A 17,916-nucleotide genomic window follows, 5' to 3' on the forward strand; every position below is an offset into this window, starting at 1 on the left:
TTAACTGGCATGCCAGAATGATCTGAAAGCAATCTTTCTTCATATTTCTGCATAGTGAATTATTTATTCTTGGCTTGATTAGAAATGGACGTACTTTATGAAGTGCTTTATTTCTTCAATGAAATTCTAGAAAATATCTTAAAGACCCCATTAAATCATAACAGAGTTTTGTGGCTTTAAGTACATTTGAAGGTACTAAGATTCTTTAGAGGTATCTAAATTATAGTGTACTAAACATTGAAACAATTTTATTTTCATAGCAGAAATGTACATAAAAAAATCTCCTCTTCCTGGAAAAATCTACATAAATAATGATGACTCAAGCTGCACTACACAGATGTTTGTCCAATCAAATGCGAAGGAGAATGTCCCTCCCCCTGCAACCGAACAGAAAGTAGCAAATCATGTTTTTTTGGCTGTGAAAAAATTAAAGCCTATTAGCCATTTAGCAATTTAGCCTATTAGCTATTTAGCAAAAATCTTAAAAATGTACAGGGGTGTAAAAAGTACTCAGAAATTATACTGAAGTGAAAGAATGGATACTGAAAATTTTACTCAATGAAAAGTCCAAGTATCTAGCCAAAAACTTACTTGATTGAAAGTAAAAAAGTATTCACATTAAATTGTACTTAAGTATTAAAAAAGTAACTTTTTTCTTAGCTAGAATGAAATCAAGAGAGGAGATTGTGTGAGAGAGGATGTTGTTAAATTAGTTTGGTTTGTCGTCTTTTTACTGTCTCTGACGACTGTCATATTTGTGGCATTCACATCCTGGTCATAGAATCATGTTACAATAACATGTAATATTAATAAAAAATTTTATGGCCTGTTGAATGTAACAGCAATTTCGTGGTGGAATGAACACTAGTGTGGTAAAACAAAAATGACTTTTTCCCTGTGAGGATGGGGGCGATGTCATTTGTCTGTTTGTGGGAGAGAGGGAGAGGTGTGGCTCGTCAAGCTGGTTGGCATTATTTCTAACATCTGTTTCTCATTATAGTGATGAGTAGAGAGCCCTTAAAAGCAGTTAAACACACCAGAGAAGACAGAGAGAGAGAGAACAAGTGTGCAGATTTGGTGTCTGTTTACATTTAGTGTTTGATCTATTGAGTAGTGTGCAGAAGTTCATTTATTTTGAGTGTTTATTATTGAACCGAGTGAAAACATTGAAAAGAGTGCAAACGCTGCACACAAAGGCAAAGAAAATAAAAGCCTTACCTGAAGAGATTCACTGCTCCCTGTCTCCTTTCCACAAGAACCCTGACTTTGTCAAACGTAAAACATTTACAAACTTGTTTAGTTGTGATCAAATTGCATGCTAGCTCAACAGATAGAGCGTTGCATATGCAATACAAAGGACTGGGGTACGAGCCTTGAAGAGCTTGATAGTCGGCATGTGAAAAGAAAGTGTCATAGAAGCACTACAAAATGAAATTTAGTTGTTTCAGAAATTTAGTTTTTCATCTCACATTTGCTTTTTATTACACTATCGGTTAGATTTAGGTTTAAGCTTTAGGGTAGGGAGGTAGGTTGACTTAAATCTCAAAAGAACATTAACCTTAACAACCTTGCTGTTCGGGATAAAGTTTCACTCTCTTTTAGTGCCACACAGTGGACATTTTACTTCAGAACTGCCCTGAGACATGTAATGAACCACATCATTTTATTTAGCAAAAATTTTGCCACATTCGCTCAATGTCCACTGCATGGAAGAAGGCACTCACTAATTGCGATGTCAGAGAACCCAGCCCCTTGAGACATAGAGAAAAAAATAAGCTTAGAAAAAGGTTAGTAATGTTGTTGGTTTTTTTAACTGTTTTCTGAGGTTTGCTACCAAACCTTGCTGTTGAGCAGATTTATGAATTCAATAGAATTCATAATTAATATTAACTCAGATTACATAATATTTTTATCACTATAATTGCTGGTTTTATAGTTATTATTATTATTATTATAATTAATAGTTGCTTAATAACTACCACAATAATAATTCAGCAAATAGTGAGTATAAATTAATTGATATAATTTAAATATGAAGGCAAGTGTAGAAATAAATGACATGTACACATTTAATTACAAAAGCCAATTTTTTATATATATATATATCATGTATTTTATATTATGAATTATAATTTTTTACTTCATTGCTTTCCAATCTGTAGAAGTAGCAGGCATTTAGAATAAAGTTGAGGACAAAAACTACCAGTGTTTCTCACTTCGTGCTCATAGTTTTTAATGAATACAGCACATATAGTCAGTGTTCACATATGGTCTAGTCGCACAAATATTTCAATGTCTTCGAAGCTCAAATCAGATCCGAAATCCCGCCTCTGCAGATGGTTGGAACTCCACACAGTCATCATGCAACACTCGAATGCAGTGAAAAGGCGGCTTCAGTCCAGTAAGACAAAGATAATTATCTGCAAAAATTTACTTTTCAAGTTTAAATAAAATTGTAAGGAGTAAAACGAACTAATTAAGTATTCCTCTTAAATTGCACTCGAGTAAAGTACAAATCCCCCAAAATAATACTTAAGTATTTTTACTCAATTACTTTACACCCCTGGAAATGTACCATCCACACTTCCGGTTTCAAAAGGAAATACATCCACAAAGGGATGAAAACTGCACTCGTCAGTGATTTCATGGGGTCTTTCATTTTCTGGCCAAGTGGTGGGTGACACAAACTGTTGTACTGGTGAATGTGAGTTTGTGAGTAATGACTGGTCTGTGTTGTAGCTCAGAGGAATGGAAGAAGGTGAGCAAGAGTGAGAGAGAAAAACTTGGCGTCACTGTTCAGGATGACGGGGAGTTTTGGTGAGGATTACTCTACTATACTTTCCTTCTCAGTCTAGATCACCTTACTGCTGTGGTTCCCAAACTTTTTTTGTCAGCTGAACCTCTTTGACCTAATTGATTTAAGTACCTCCTGATATTTTATGTAAAGTTAACCATTTGAAATATAATGATTTTTCTTCTTTCACTTCTTATTATTGTTATATTTTAATTAACCTTAATTGCATCTATATCATTATTTTCTTATAATATGTATACATTAAATTTCATTTAATTTACCATAGGCATCACTATCCCAGTGACGCCTACGGTAAATAGGAGATTTCACTGCATATATTATAATTATCCATCACTTGTTAAATGGTCTATTTTTATATGTCAATTCTGTTTTCATTTCCCTGTTAATTTTATAAATATATGTCACTCTATTTTTGTATGTTCATTTGATATCTTTCATCAGATATCATTGACATTTTCAGTCATTCAAAATGACTTTTCATAAAGGTAACAATGCAAGGGCTATATCAACCATTATAACCCAGATGTGGGGTTCTGTCCCCCTTACTTTTGGAAATATTTTTAGGAAATTAAACATTATATTTATATTTTGTTGGAAATTATACATTATATTTCAAAAGTTTCGGCAGCAGTACAAGGAAATAGTAGCTGGCCATCTAAGGACAACAGGACTACAGGACTTTTCAGGACTACAGGGCAAACAATGTCAGGTTAATGACTCTAAGGTTACCTTTAAAACATGATTACGTTGCTGATAATGAAAATAATAATTATTTCTGACAGTCGATTACAATTTTTAATCACAATTAACCACATAAATTTTTGTAGTTAATCGCGATTAATCGCAGATTTTGAAAGTGTTGAAATTTGACATTATATATACTTCTTTTCTGTCAAAATGCATTTATTTCCATCTTAGGAAAGAAAACCAAACATTATGTAACAATATAATGCTATATTAAAATTTTCCAAACAAAGCCTTTCACAGTATAAATATAGAAATGCACTAAAATCGCATCAATTTAAGTAACATTAAACTTTTCCCAAAGTATAAATTGGGAGGTTGACTTATAAAAAGTACAATCCTCCCCATAGGTAGAATTTTTATTGCCGGTAGACTGTGGCTATTCGGTTTGCTACATCAATTGTGAAGCTTCTTTCATGATTCGCATCAGAGTGTCAACCACCACTTTGAACTCCACATGAAAAGCGCTTGCAGACAAAAACATCTCATTCTGCGACTTTATGTGCTTCTGTGGTAATTAAAATGCACCTTACATGGGCTGAAAATACTTGATTTCTATTACAGGATGGCTTGTTTTATACATCAGATAGTGTTAAGAGGTCCTTTCTCCGTCATTTTTATCACTGACATGGAAGCGCTCTCTCTGTGTGTGTGTGTGTGTGTGTGTGTGTGTGTGTGTGTGTGTGTGTGTGTGTGTGTGTGTGTGTGTGTGTGTTTGTGTTTGTGTGTGTGTGTGTGTGTGTGTGTATGTGTGTGTGTGTGTGTGTGTGTGTGTGTGTGTGTGAAGTGTGCATCGGTGTAATGACTCCAGACCAACACATCGCAAAGGTTTCATCCTTCAATCAAGTGTTTATGCTGTATAAATTGTAATTTCGTTAATTTTGATTAAGGAAGATTGTGTTAAACTTTTTTTTTTAATCGCATTCATTAAAGCTTGAATTCTGACAACTCATGTAATTATGTTTCAGTACTCCATAACTTTGTATAAAGATAATTTAATTTGCATTAACAAGTGTCATTTTCTCAAGTGCGCGCACTCTCTTGCTGTCTCTCACACACACATATGCAGCGCACGCAGGGAGAGAGAGAGTGAAGCCGAATAGACAATGATTAAAAGGAAAATTGACACGCTTGGTTTAAGTTGTGTTCTTTCTTGCTTTTTATTTGCAAATGACAGACAACATTTGGAATTATCCATCAATGTTTGTTTAAATGCTGTAAATGATGCAAATATTTCAGTACGCAACCTCTTTTATCTCTCACTAACCACCTGGAGTTCCCCCGTTTGGGAAACCCTGCCTTACTGTATCTGATAAGCACCTAATTTCTCCAGTTATCATCAAATTGTGTTTCCCCACTGGTTTTAAACTCCATGACCAGGATAAACTTTGATGATTTCTGTCACTACTTCACCGACCTGATCATGTGTCGACTGATAAACACGTCCTACTTGAGCATTCATAAGACCTGGGAGGAGGAGGTGATGAGGGGCTCCTGGATCCATCGAGACGACCCACTCCGCAATCGCTCTGGAGGATGTATTAACCATAAAGCCACATTTTTGCAAAACCCACAGGTTAGTGTGTCTGTGTGTGTCTGTTAGATGATAAAATGTAGCTCTTGTGTTTAATTTAAATGAGACTGGGTGGTTTTGTTTGTGAGTTTTAAGCAAGTCTTTCGCTCTGCAGTATGTTTTTGATGTGAGAAAGGTGGAAGATGAGGTGCTGATCTGCCTGCAACAAAAGGAGCGCAGAGCCACTCCCAAAGAGGGCAAAGGCGAGAACCTGGCCATTGGATTTGACATCCATAGGGTAAAACTGCATTCACTCATATACTAATAAATGTGCTTCTAAGCCAAAGTATTTAATTTGTCAAATACATACAGTTGAAGTCAGAAGTTTACATACACCTTAGCCAAATACATTTTAACAATTCAGTTTTTTAGTTTTAAGTTTTACAGTTTTTCTCAATTCCTGTTAGGTCAGTTAGGATCACTACTTTATTTTAAGAATGTGAAATGTCAGAATAAGAGTAGAGAGAATGATTTATTTCAGCTTTTATTTCTTTCATCACATTCCCAGTGGGTCAGAAGTTTACATAAACTTTGTTAGTATTTGGTAGCATTGCCATTAAAATGTTTAACTTGGGTCAAACATTTTGGGTCCACAAGTTTCTCACAATAAGTTGCTGGAATGTTGGCCCATTCCTCCAGACAGAACTGGTGTAACTAATTCAGGTTTGTAGGCCTCCTTGCTCGCACATGCTTTTTCAGTTCTGCTCACAAATTTTCTTTCGGATTGAGGTAAAGGCTTTGTGATGGCCACTCCAATACCTTGACTTTGTTGTCCTAAGCTATTTTGCCACAACTTTGGAGGTATGCTTGGGGTCATTGTCCATTTGGAAGACCCATTTGCGACATAGCTTTCACTTCATGGCTGATGTCTTGAGATGTTGCTTCAATCCTAATAATTTTCCTTCCTCATGATGCCATCTATTTTGTGACGTGCACCAGTCCCTCCAGCAGCAAAGCATCCCCACAACATGATGCTGACACCCCCATGCTTCACGGTTGGGATGGTGTTCTTTGGCTTGCAAGCCTCAACCTTTTTCCTCCAAACATAACGATGGTCATTATGATCAAAAAGTTCAATTTATGTTTCATCAGACCAGAGGAAATTTTTCCAAAAATTAAGATCTTTGTCCCCATGTGCACTTGCAAACTGTAGTCTGGCTTTTTTTTATGGCAGCTTTGGAGCAGTGGCCTCTTCCTTACTTATGTCGATATAGGACTAGTTTTACTGTTGATATACATACTTGTCTACCTGTTTCTTCCAGGATCTTCACAAGGTCCTTTGCTGTCCTTTGTTTTGTGATTGATTTTCACTTGTCGCACCAAACTACATTCATATCTAGAAGACAGAATGCATCTCCTTCCTGAGGGTTATGATGGCTGCGTGGTCCCATTGTGTGTATACTTGTGTACTATTGTTTGTACAGATGAACTTGGTACCTTCAAGCATTTGGAAATTGCTCCCAAAGATGTACCAGACTTGTGGAGGTCCACTTTTTTTTCTGAGGCCTTTGCTGATTTCTTTTGATTTTCCCATGATGTCAAGCAAAGAGACACTGAGTTTGAAGGTAGGCCTTAAAATACATCAACAGGTACACCTCAAATTCAGTACAACTCCTATCAGAAGCTAATTGCTATTTGTCTAAAGGCTTGACATCATTTTATGGAATTTTCAAGCTGCTGAAAGGCACAATTAACTTAGTGTATGTAAACTTCTGACCCACTGGAATTGTGATATAGTTAAACAAAGTGAAACAATCTGTCTGTAAACAATTGTTGGAAAATGACTCGTGATAGAATAAGTAGATGTCAAGTAGATGTTCTAAAATACTCCCCAAACCTATAGTTTGCTGATATTAAATCTGTGGAGTGGTTAAAAAAATTTGTTTTAATGACAACCTAAGTGTTTGTAAACATTTGACTTCAACTGTATACACATGGTCAGTGAAATGCTTTTTCCACTGGTCAACTCACGTTCAATCTGTGCATTTGAAAAATATATTAACATAAAGAGAATAAATTTGTTTATTTAATAGACATGACATGGCCCTTTAATAGACATGACACATTTTGAATGCAATTGGTTAATTTCCATGTCTTGATCAAGCCTCTTCTCTTCCACCAGGTGGAGTTGAATAGAAAATACAGAATGCACTCTGCACAGCAGAAGGTCGCAGGGTCGATCTACATCAACTCTCGCTGTGTTTTTTTAAGGAAAGAGCTAAAGGAGGGGCGTTACGTAATTATCCCTACAACCTTTGACCCTTGTCAACAAGGAGAGTTTCTGCTCCGAGTCTTCACTGATGTGCCTTCAGACTGCAAGTAAGAAAAAATCTCTGAAATAAATCTCAGAGCCTGCACTTCGTTTTCCTATTAAACCACACCATCCACCACCACGCAAATAGTACTCCTTTTCTATATGCTACTAGTTTGCTGTAGTGTTTTGGAGTATTTCCATCTATAGTTTTGATTTAAAAAGTGCAGTTTAACCCCTGTTATGTAGCAGTGGGTAATATACCTGACCAGGAAGGCTGATGTCTTCCCTGCTTATATTTCCTCAGAGAATTAACTCTGGATGAGCCTCCACAGACATGCTGGACCGGCATGTGTGGTTACCCTCAGCTGGTCACACAAGTGCATGTGTTAAGTGCCATGGGCCTGCAGGGCCAAGACTCCAATGGAGGTATGCCTACTATTGCTTTATACTGTAAGTAACAGTTGAATATACAGTAGCAGAGAATTTGTTCAGAGTTCCATGATAAAATTCTGTTTTGGATTTCCCTCTCTAACATTTTTAAATTTTCTGGATACCCTTGATATCCACAGTGGCCCCAAAAAGTATTTGGACACAAATGTATTTTTGTGACATGTTTTGCTTGAAAAATTTGCAATATTTACTTAACCATTTAAGCTTTGAAGGGGTTTTTAACGATTTCCTATTTCAGTGGCATGCCCAAAATTAAGGCTTATAATAAAAATAATAAAAATAATAATAATAATAAATAGGGTCAATTCTTTGGTAACATTTAAAAAAAAAAAAAATTGATAATGAGATGATAAATTATGAGACTCTCAGCCATAAAAACTGCTGAAAAATCAAAAAAAATATTTACATATTCTTTTTTCTGATTTTACATTTTCTCAGGGTGTATATAAGGTGGCTCCGAAAAACATTTGTTTTCCAATCATGTCACCTGTAACAGAGTACATTATTGTGTTGATATGAAAAAGCAATAATTTTTTGTTATAGAATTAGCAAGTTATAGAATAACTAATATAATTTATCCTAGTGTCCAAAAGCCTCTCCAAACAAATAAAACGTCTCGGGTTACATGTGTAACCCTTGTTCCCTGAAAAAAGCGGAACGAGATGCTGCGCTGCTAAGCGCTACGGGGAACAACTCTAGCTGTGAACCGAGCTGAATAATGTGTGCAACACGTCAATGAACATTGACCGGAATTTATAGCCTCGGCTGATGTAATCATTAGATGCACCTGCGGCCAGGCTATAAATGGATACGTCACCAGGTGTCGTCAGATACTTCTTTTTGAAGAGCAGTCCTGGGACGTCCCAGTGCGGCAAAGCAGCGCAGCATCTCGTTCCGCTTTTTTCAGGGAACAAGGGTTACACATGTAACCCGTAAAAAAGCTTCACTACGATGCTGCGCTGATAAGCGCTACGGGGAACGCAATACCCACACCGCCGCACTTGTGGCTGTCCGGACCCCTACTGTTGTGCAGTGTACTCACAAAAACGCGAGAGGTCTCAGACATGAGCTTGAGATGTCGACTCAAGGGCACAAGAGCCCGGAGTAGCATAAACATCTAAACCATTCAATTTTGATGAATGTGTGCGGAGAGGACCAGCCTGCCGCATCACAAACTTGTTTAGGCATGGGCTGAGATGTCGACTCAAGGACATAAGAGCCCGGAGTAGCAAAGCATCTAACCCATAAAGTTCGATGAATGTGTGCAAAGAGAACCCTATCGCAACACAAACTTGTCATAAAAACTGATGAATGTGAGCGGAGAGGACCAGCCTGCCGCATCACAAACTTGTTCAGGCATGAGCTGAGATGTCGACTCAAGGGCATAAGAGCCCGGAGTAGCAAAGCATCTAACCCATAAAGTTCGATGAATGTGTGCGAAGAGAACCCTATCGCAACACAAATTTGTCATAAAAACTGATGAATGTGAGCGGAGAGGACCAGCCTGCCGCATCACAAACTTGTTCAGGTATGAGCTGAGATGTCGACTCAAGGGCATAAAAGCCCGGAGTGCAGAACATCCAAACTAAAAAAGTCCAATGAATGTGTGCGGAGAGGACACCCTGCCGCATCACAAACTTGTTTAGACATGGGCTGAGATGTCGACTCAAGGACATTAGAGTCCGGAGTAGCAAAGCATCTAGCCCATAGAGTTCGATGAATGTGTGCGAAGAGAACCCTATCGCAACACAAACTTGTCATAAAAACTGATGAATGTGAGCGGAGAGGACCAGCCTGCCGCATCACAAACTTGTCCAGACATGAGCTTGAGATGTCGACTCAAGGGCATAAGAGCCCGGAGTGGCAAAACATCCAAACTATAAAAATCGAATGAATGTGTGCGGAGAGGACAACCTGCCGCATCACAAACTTGCTGCAGAGGGAGACCTCTAGCCAAGATTTTAGAGGAGGAGAGCCCTCTGGTAGAGTGCGCCCTAAAACCTACTGGCGAAGCTTGACCGCGCGCCTCGTAGGCCCGGGCAATAATGAGGATGCCTCTTTGAGGGCACCCCGCCCACCAAGCCATGGCAAACCGCAGTGGCCACATAGAACCTGGCAGTGGCGAGGCAAGTGCCCGCTGACAGTTCTTTCTACTGAAAATCCAGAACTGAAGCAAACTGGCAGTAAGCTGGTTCTGTAATAAGAACTTTAGTAGAAGGAAACGCATGCAGGCGCATTTGTGCTATGTATGCGTTACTACGATCAGCCCCTCCCGAGGGGGGGGGGCTGGGCGACTCGGGGAGAAGTAGTGGAGACATTGCGCTATCAACAGAGGTGAAGAGGTCCTCTTCTGCCCTGTAAAATCTACCCAGATCAGTTCCAAGTGGAGGGAGCCCTAGCACTTGAAATGGTCTCGATAATCTCAAGAGAAAACCCTGTGAACCTCATTTGGTACCCTTAGGGGCCAGACATGAAAGGTTTCACAATTCAGGCCAAGGATGAGAAGGTCCTCCCTGTTCGGAATCGCCCAAGGCGAGCCGTCGAGGAGAGGAATTAGCTCAGAGAAACATATCCTGTTCGGCCATTACTAGGCCATTAATAGGAGGCAAGACCCTTGCCGGTGAACATCGCCAAGACTCCCGGGAGCAGAGAAACCGGGGAAAGAAATGCATACAGACGCATTCTGGGTCATGTATGTGTCTTAACGTCCAGACCCAAGGGGGCTGGGTGATTTCAGGGAGAAGTAGAGGAGACATTGCGCTATTCATAGAGGCAAAGAGGTCCTCTTCTGCCCTAAGATCTCACCAAAACTTGTTCCAAGTGGAAAAAGCCCGGCATTTAAAAAGGTCTCGATAACCTCAGGAGAAAGCCCTGTGTCCCTCAGTTGGTACCCTTAGGGGCCAAACATGAAAGATTCCACAATTCGGGGCAGGGATAAAATATTGCCCTGTGCCTGAGATAGAAGACCTTCCTGTTCGGAATAGCCCAAGGCGAGCCGTCGAGGGAAGAGATTAGCTCCGAGAACCAAGCCCTGTTCGGCCAGCGCGGTGCTATCAGTAAGAGGCAAAAACCCTTGCTGGCGAACTCTGGGCAACTACTACCTTAGGGTGGCGTTCTTAACTCCCCCGTTGGTATTTTCTGTCTGGACCGTAAATCTGCTCCCGTATACGGGCATCCAGGGATATAACTGACCTGAGTGACAGGAGCTTACCCTGGGCCCTAAGGAGAATCCGACGTGTCAGAAATACAGCTGACACGAACGTGGGTCTCCTTGATGATTTATGTAAGAGGCTACCACTGTATTGTCCACCTGCACCAAGACATGGCAGCCTCAGGAGGAGGTATTTCAGGGCCAGAAATACAGCCATCAACCCGAGACAGTGACTGTGACAACCGAGCTGACGACCCTCCTATCCCCTTAAGCTGGACGACCACTTAAGGCCGCTACCCCGGCCGTCAGGGAGGTGTCTGTCGTTAGCAGTCTGCGACAACAAGACGCACCTAGAGTGGGACCCAAGGCAGAAAATCGGGGTCTGAACCACATAGAAAGGGAACGAAGCCTGAGGCGCGTAACCCTTTTTAGCCTAGGGGTTTTGACCCTTGGAAGAAATCCCCTGGCTTTTGGCCACAACAAAAACGGTCTCATGAGCAGAAGGTCCAGAGGGATCACCATGGAAGCGGTCGCCCTGAGACATGGAAATCGTTGATACTGATAACAGTGCAACCTTGACCTAGCCTGACTTTGCTCAGGGTGATCTGAATGGACTCAATCCTAGCGGGAGACAGTTGTGCCCACATTGTGATTGAACTCCATACGATGCCCCGATAGACAGTGTTCTGAGTGGGAGAGAGGACACTTTTTTTGGCGTTGAGCCTCAACCCCAGAGAAACAGATGAGCTAAGACGATGTCCCTGTGCTGAACTGCCAGTTCCTGGAACTGCGCTAGGATCAGCCAGTCGTCTACATAATTCAGAATGCAGATGCCCCAGAGTCGCAAGGAGCCAGCGCTACATCATGCATTGTGAATGTGCGGGTAAAAAGGGCTAGGCTGAGTGAAAGAACCTGACCCTGGAAGACTTCGCCCCCGGAAGTGAACCTCAGGAACTTTCCATGTTGTGGCAGAACTTCTAAATGAAGTATAGAAGTGCGTCATAAGATTGATGGTGACCAGCCAAACGAGTTGTAGGGCTTGAGACACGACCGTCTTGACAGGCATCATCTTGGACTTGAACACCCACGGGTAGTTCAAGCTTTAAGACCTAAGCCAGACGCCACCCCTCACCCTCCATGGGAAATGGGAAGTATTTAGTGTAATAACCTAACTCTCTCTCTGGAAGGGGAACACATACCATGGCCCCTTTAACCAGGAGATTGAGTTTTTTTGTTTTTACATAAAAAGAAATCCGGTTCACGGTAGTGAGAACACGCGGTTGAAACACGGAAAAGCGGCGAGTGAATTAAATCCTGACGCCCTTATAAGACCCACAGAAAAGAATATATCCAGCAGAAGTTTCCACGCTGCCAGGATCTATGAGATGGGTATTATATTTTAACACTTCCTGTTGAGGGGTTGTCGAGTGTTTCGCGTCCTGAATAAAATGCAGGAACAGCGAAAACACCCAATTTTGACGGAAGCCTCTGCAACCCGAAACACCAAGAGGTGGTGGGAATGGAGAGGCTTCATGGGGGTACCGGGAGGGGTGAAGTGAAGCACGCGCCCTGTCCCGAGGGGAGCTACCCCCTAATTTAGGCGCAAGACCGTCAGGGTTTTCTCTTACTAGAATTTATAGTCCTGAGGTCTTGCTTCGGGGGCTGGCGAGGGTGGCGAGACTGTCCCCAATCCCTGGGAGGAGGAGCACGACTCGCCACGCTTTGCTTTTGAGCCTCCCTTCAGTTAGGACAGAGGCGGGTCTGAGGCTTGCTCGTCAAGCGCAGAACCCACACTCAGGTCGTCCAGGAGGTCAGCCATAGTGTGCAGAGCAGCACCAGCCTGACCTGCTGCTTGATAAGCCCTTCCCACTAAAGTGGAGGTTGTCCTACAAGGATTTGAGGGGAGAGAGGGCTTCTTAAGTGACGATGCCGAGCCCAGCGAGAGATAGCCCGCAAGCGTCTCTTCGACCGGCGGCATCACTGAATACCCCCGTGCCTCAGCACCCACGATAGTCGAATATAATGACGTCGAGGGTATTTGAACACGGGAAGAAAATACATACATATATATATATATATATATATATATATATATATATTTTTTTTTTTTTTTTTTTAGGGGTTCTCCATGAGCGAAAAAGCTCTTCATGGAGGTTATCAAAGAAGGAAGGGACCCATGAGGCGTTCCCTTTCTTAGACTGGAAGATAAAATCTATCCCCTAATTTGGAGCGTTTGGGGTCTCTTTTTCGCGTGGCCAGTCCAATCTGGCAACCGCACGAGTAACAACATCGAGCAATTCCTCTGTAGATTTTTTATCGCGGACGGAAAGCTCGGATGCAGGAAGAGAATCGCTTTCCACCTCATGATCCGAAGAAGCGTCGGAACGCGCTTCGAGATCATGTGAAGGACCAGCTGGGTTTGGGGAGAGAGTGAGAGAAAGGGATCAACCCGTCTCTTGCTCCTCAGCCAAATCCATGCAAGAGCCCCACGAACAATCTTTTTTTTTTTTTTCGTGAGTGCTGACTCCCGGAAGCAAGCGAGGCGAGCACGACGCACTCTGCCTGTTAAAGCAAATCACAGTGCTCGCACCCACCCTGCTGCAACACGAGAGCAGCGTGCTCTTACCCCCAAACAAACAGAGCAAAAACTGATGTGTGTCGTCAGAAGAGGGGAACACGCACCGTTTGCGGCTTTCAGTCATTCTCTCTATTTTTTTCTTTCTTTTTTAGAAATATATATATATATAATATTTTCTAAACAGAAGAGAAAAGAGAACAACGTTCACTGCACAGTGCCTAACTGATTCTAACTCCTAACAGAGGAAAGAAAGTTTTGACAGGGTTTGTGAAACACACAGAAACGGAATCGCTCTGAAAAAAGAGTTTCTGACGACACCTGGTGACGGATCCATTTATAGCCTGGCCGCAGGTGCATCTAATGATTACATCAGCCGAGGCTATAAATTCCGGTCAATGTTCATTGACGTGTTGCACACATTATTCAGCTCGGTTCACAGCTAGAGTTGTTCCCCGTAGCGCTTAGCAGCGCAGCATCGTAGTGAAGCTTTTTGTAAAGGGAACATAAAAATTGTACATAAGAACAAATTGTACATATAAATACAAGTACTATCCTCTCTGCCCATATTTGGATGACTTCCACCTCTGGTTGCAGCAATCTGAATCCTAATGCATTTAAGAGAAAAGCTAATGTGTTTTTAGCCAGATAGTGCAATATGTACTGTTTGCAAATTGTGCTTCGTGTGGATTATCTAATGATTTGTGAATCCAATTATGTTGTGTGTGGGCTCGTTTTAACAGAAATCCCCTCATCGAAGTAATGGTATGTGATTATTTTATGTTCTGTTTATTTTTTGTGTAGTTATAAGCAAAAATATGTCTTATAAGCAACACCTGTTAACATGTAACATTCATGTCAAAGACAAGTACTTAGCTATTACTCACTAGATTTCTGTCTGTAAGGAAAACAAATAGGCTGGTTGTATTATACTCTTTGAGCGCTTTCCAATGACATATAACACATGGCTAATTGATCAGTTTGATTTTTTTACTGATTACAATAATATGTTCAGTACAAATTTATTGTTATAATAAATTACCAAAGCGGAACACTTCTGATTTGTCTGCAAATTTCAAAGTATGTGTTCAGTTCCCCTTCTGTCGCTCTCTCCACATTGTGTCAGAGAAGCGACACTAGGGGTCTCTCTTGAGCGCCGATATTCACCTCTGAACTATGAAAAAAGGCCAATGAGAGTTGGCAACCAGTATTTGCATGTCCCGCCCCCGGACATACGGGTATTTAAGCGGCGCAAATACGGGAGTTCATTCAGAAAATTTCTTCGGAGCCGATGGTCGTGTCTGCAACTGCTGCATACTACACACCGAGTTCCTGTCATCCCTCTGCTGCATAAATGTTGGATTCCACGGCGCACAACAGCAGCTTTCTCCTGTTTGCACGGCTGTGCATTCCTGCCCTAGGCGCATCGACAGTGCAGATTTAAAAACTCTCACGAGTTTTTTCCCTGAAAGGGTGATTTTATTTAAAAGAGTAATTTCCTCTAAAAGAGCAAAACACAGCGGCGTTGAACGTCCTTTTAAGGACGCGTCTTTATAAAGATGCCCTTCCGCCCCTGTGTTGTTTCTGGATGCGGCAGAGTGCTCTCCGCTTCCGACGGCCACAGGCGCTGTCTCGTGTGTCTGGGTAGCGATCACACCGAGGCTGCGTTTGTGGATGGTTCATGTTCTCACAGCGAGAACATGACCATGACAACGTTACGGTCGCGGCTTGCTTACAACCGTGAGCAAGCCACTCCAGCCGCCCCCCTGTATTGCTCCTTCTTCCCACGGGATTGAGGACGATGCGGCTGGCGATGGAGGCGATTTGGGGATGGCTGCGGGTGCAGCTCCGCCGGGTACGCCCCCTCGGACCACCCGTGCCCCAGCACGCTCGTTGGTTCCCGTCCGTGCTCGAGGCGGCGGCAACTCGCCTCACAGCCAGTCAGCCGACCCTCTTGCGATGGAAGCCGATGAGCTCGCCGCGTCGGAGGGCGCGGCATCTGATGCAGAGGACTCCCCTGGGCTACCGCCTTCGGGCTTGCATGCCCAGGCTGAGGCTGATGCACAGATGTCCGACATGCTTTCCCGGGCAGCCAACAGCGTGGGCTTGGATTGGAACCCTCCATCCTCCCCACAGCCATCACGGCTGGATGACTGGTTCCTGGGGTCTGCGCGCCGCTCACAGCCTCGCCCCGGATCCGTTTTTCCGGAAGTGCATGACGAGCTGACGTCTTCGTGGAGAGCACCCCTCTCCACTCGTCACACCGCCACAGGCTCGTCCGCACTCGCCACCCTCGACGGCGGAGCGCGCCACGGGTACGCAGCGATTCCCCAGGTGGATAGGGTGGTTGCGATCCATCTATGCCCCGGTACCCCTACCACCTGGCGAGGTCGCCCCGTACTCCCTTCCCGGACCTGTAGAGCAACCTCCTCGCTGACAGCGAAGGCCTACAGCGCCACCGGACGCGCCACTTCCGCCCTGCATGCCATGGCTCTCCTGCAGGTCCACCAAGCCAAGGCACTTCGCAACATGCACGGAGGTGGCCCTGAACCCGATACGCTGCAGGAACTGCGTTCAGCGACCGACCTCGCCCTGAGAGTGACGAAAGTCACAGCGCAAGCGCTCGGGCGGGCGATGGCCACGCTAGTGGTCCAGGAAAGTCAACTGTGGCTGAACATGGTCGAGATGTGTGAAGCCGACAAGACTCGCTTCCTCAACGCCCCTGTCTCCCAGTTCGGCCTCTTCGGCGACACCGTCGAGGACTTTGCCCAGCAGTTCTTCAAGGTAAAGAAGCAGACGGAGGCCATCTCTCACATCTTGCCTCGCTGCAAGCCTGCCGCCACGGCCCATGCCCCGTCTGCTCGCCGAGGGCGTCCTCCCACGGCCAGAAGACAAGCTCCTGCTCCGCCTCAACCCGGGCCCAGCTCTCAGCCCCAGCGTCGAGCAAACCGCGGGAAGCGCACGCCCCCTGTCTCGCGGACCCCCTCGAGGACCCGGAAGGCTCCCAGGCGCTCCTGAGTCAACGCACCCAGAGTCCAAGAAGTTAGCTCCGGAGGTGGTAAGACCGCTCCGTCCACCGGTGGAGGGCCAGGAGGCGAATCCTTTGTTTTTTCATTTGCCGCACCCCTTAACGGGGGCTGCGGTACCCAAATTCTCAATAAAAGAGCTATTTCCTTTGTCTCTGGGGCATATGGCCCGCAAATGCCGTTCTCACGGCACTCTGCTTTCAGGCCTCAACAGTCCCGGCTCCATGGACGCGGTGTCCCCGCCTTCAGCCCCACGACTGTTCCCCGGCCGGCCGGTTCAGACGAGTCCAGAGGACGCCAGCATCAGACCTCCTCCTCAGTCACGAACCCGCCCCCTGCCGGGTGCGCGGAGCAAGGTAAGTGCTTTGAGTTTATTTTCAGCACCAGAGCCTCGGGACGCCACGTTGCCTCCCAACGCCACGTTACCTGTTCCGCACCGCTGCGAAGCCCCGCCGGGTACATCCATACCGCTCTGGTATGCCCGGACAGAGGCTCCCCTAGGGGGAGATGCGCTGGCACACAGCTGGCCCACGGGGCTGCGCAAGTACGCATTTCCCCCAGTGAGCCTTCTTGCACAGGTGCTATGCAAGGTCAGGGAGGACGAGGAGCAAGTCACTCTGGTAGCCCCCTACTGGCCTACCCGGACTTGGTTTTCGGACCTCACACTCCTCACGACAGCCCCTCCCTGGCGAATTCCCCTGAGGAAGGACCTTCTTTCTCAGGGACGGGGCACGCTCTGGCACCCGCACCCAGACCTCTGGAACCTCCACGTCTGGCCCCTGGATGGGATGGGGAAGATCTAGCCGGTCTACCATCTGCCATCATAGATATAATCAATCAAGCCAGAGCCCCCTCTACCAGGCATCTTTACGCCCTAAAGTGCCGTCTGTTCGCGGACTGGTGTTCTTCCCGAGCCGAAGACCCGCAGAAGTGCGCAGTTAGATCAGTGCTCGTGTTTCTTCAGGAGAGGCTGGAGAGGAGGCTGTCCCCCTCCACCCTCAAGGTGTATGTCGCCGCTATCGCGGCCCACCACAACACGGTAGACGGAAAGTCTCTTGGTAAGCACGACTTAATCGTCAGGTTCCTAAAAGGTGCCCGGAGGATAGCTCCCTCCCGGCCTAACCTGTTCCCCTCCTGGGATCTCTCGGTCTTCCTTACGGGACTCCAGAGACCCCCCTTCGAGCCGCTTGACTCAGGGCCCTCTCTCTCAAGACCGCCCTGCTGATCGCGCTCGCTTCCATCAAGAGGGTCGGGGACCTGCATGTGTTCTCTGTTAGCGACGCTTGCCTGGAGTTCGGTCCGGAAGATACGTTCGTGATCCTAAGACC

General features: G+C 44.5%; 1 protein-coding gene across 1 annotated transcript in view; it reads left to right on the plus strand.

Annotated features, from left to right (window-relative positions):
* capn5b (calpain 5b) overlaps nt 1-17,916 on the plus strand; it is a 70,579-nt gene that overhangs the window by 44,399 nt on the left and 8,264 nt on the right. The window contains exons 7-11 of the mRNA XM_052104483.1: nt 2,740-2,817; nt 4,940-5,135; nt 5,248-5,370; nt 7,255-7,451; nt 7,691-7,812. Coding sequence (XP_051960443.1) covers nt 2,740-2,817; nt 4,940-5,135; nt 5,248-5,370; nt 7,255-7,451; nt 7,691-7,812 — 716 coding nt within the window. The remainder of the gene's footprint in view (nt 1-2,739; nt 2,818-4,939; nt 5,136-5,247; nt 5,371-7,254; nt 7,452-7,690; nt 7,813-17,916) is intronic.

Source organism: Xyrauchen texanus, chromosome 34 (genome assembly GCF_025860055.1).
Source record: "Xyrauchen texanus isolate HMW12.3.18 chromosome 34, RBS_HiC_50CHRs, whole genome shotgun sequence".
Classification (NCBI taxonomy): Eukaryota; Metazoa; Chordata; class Actinopteri; order Cypriniformes; family Catostomidae; genus Xyrauchen; species Xyrauchen texanus.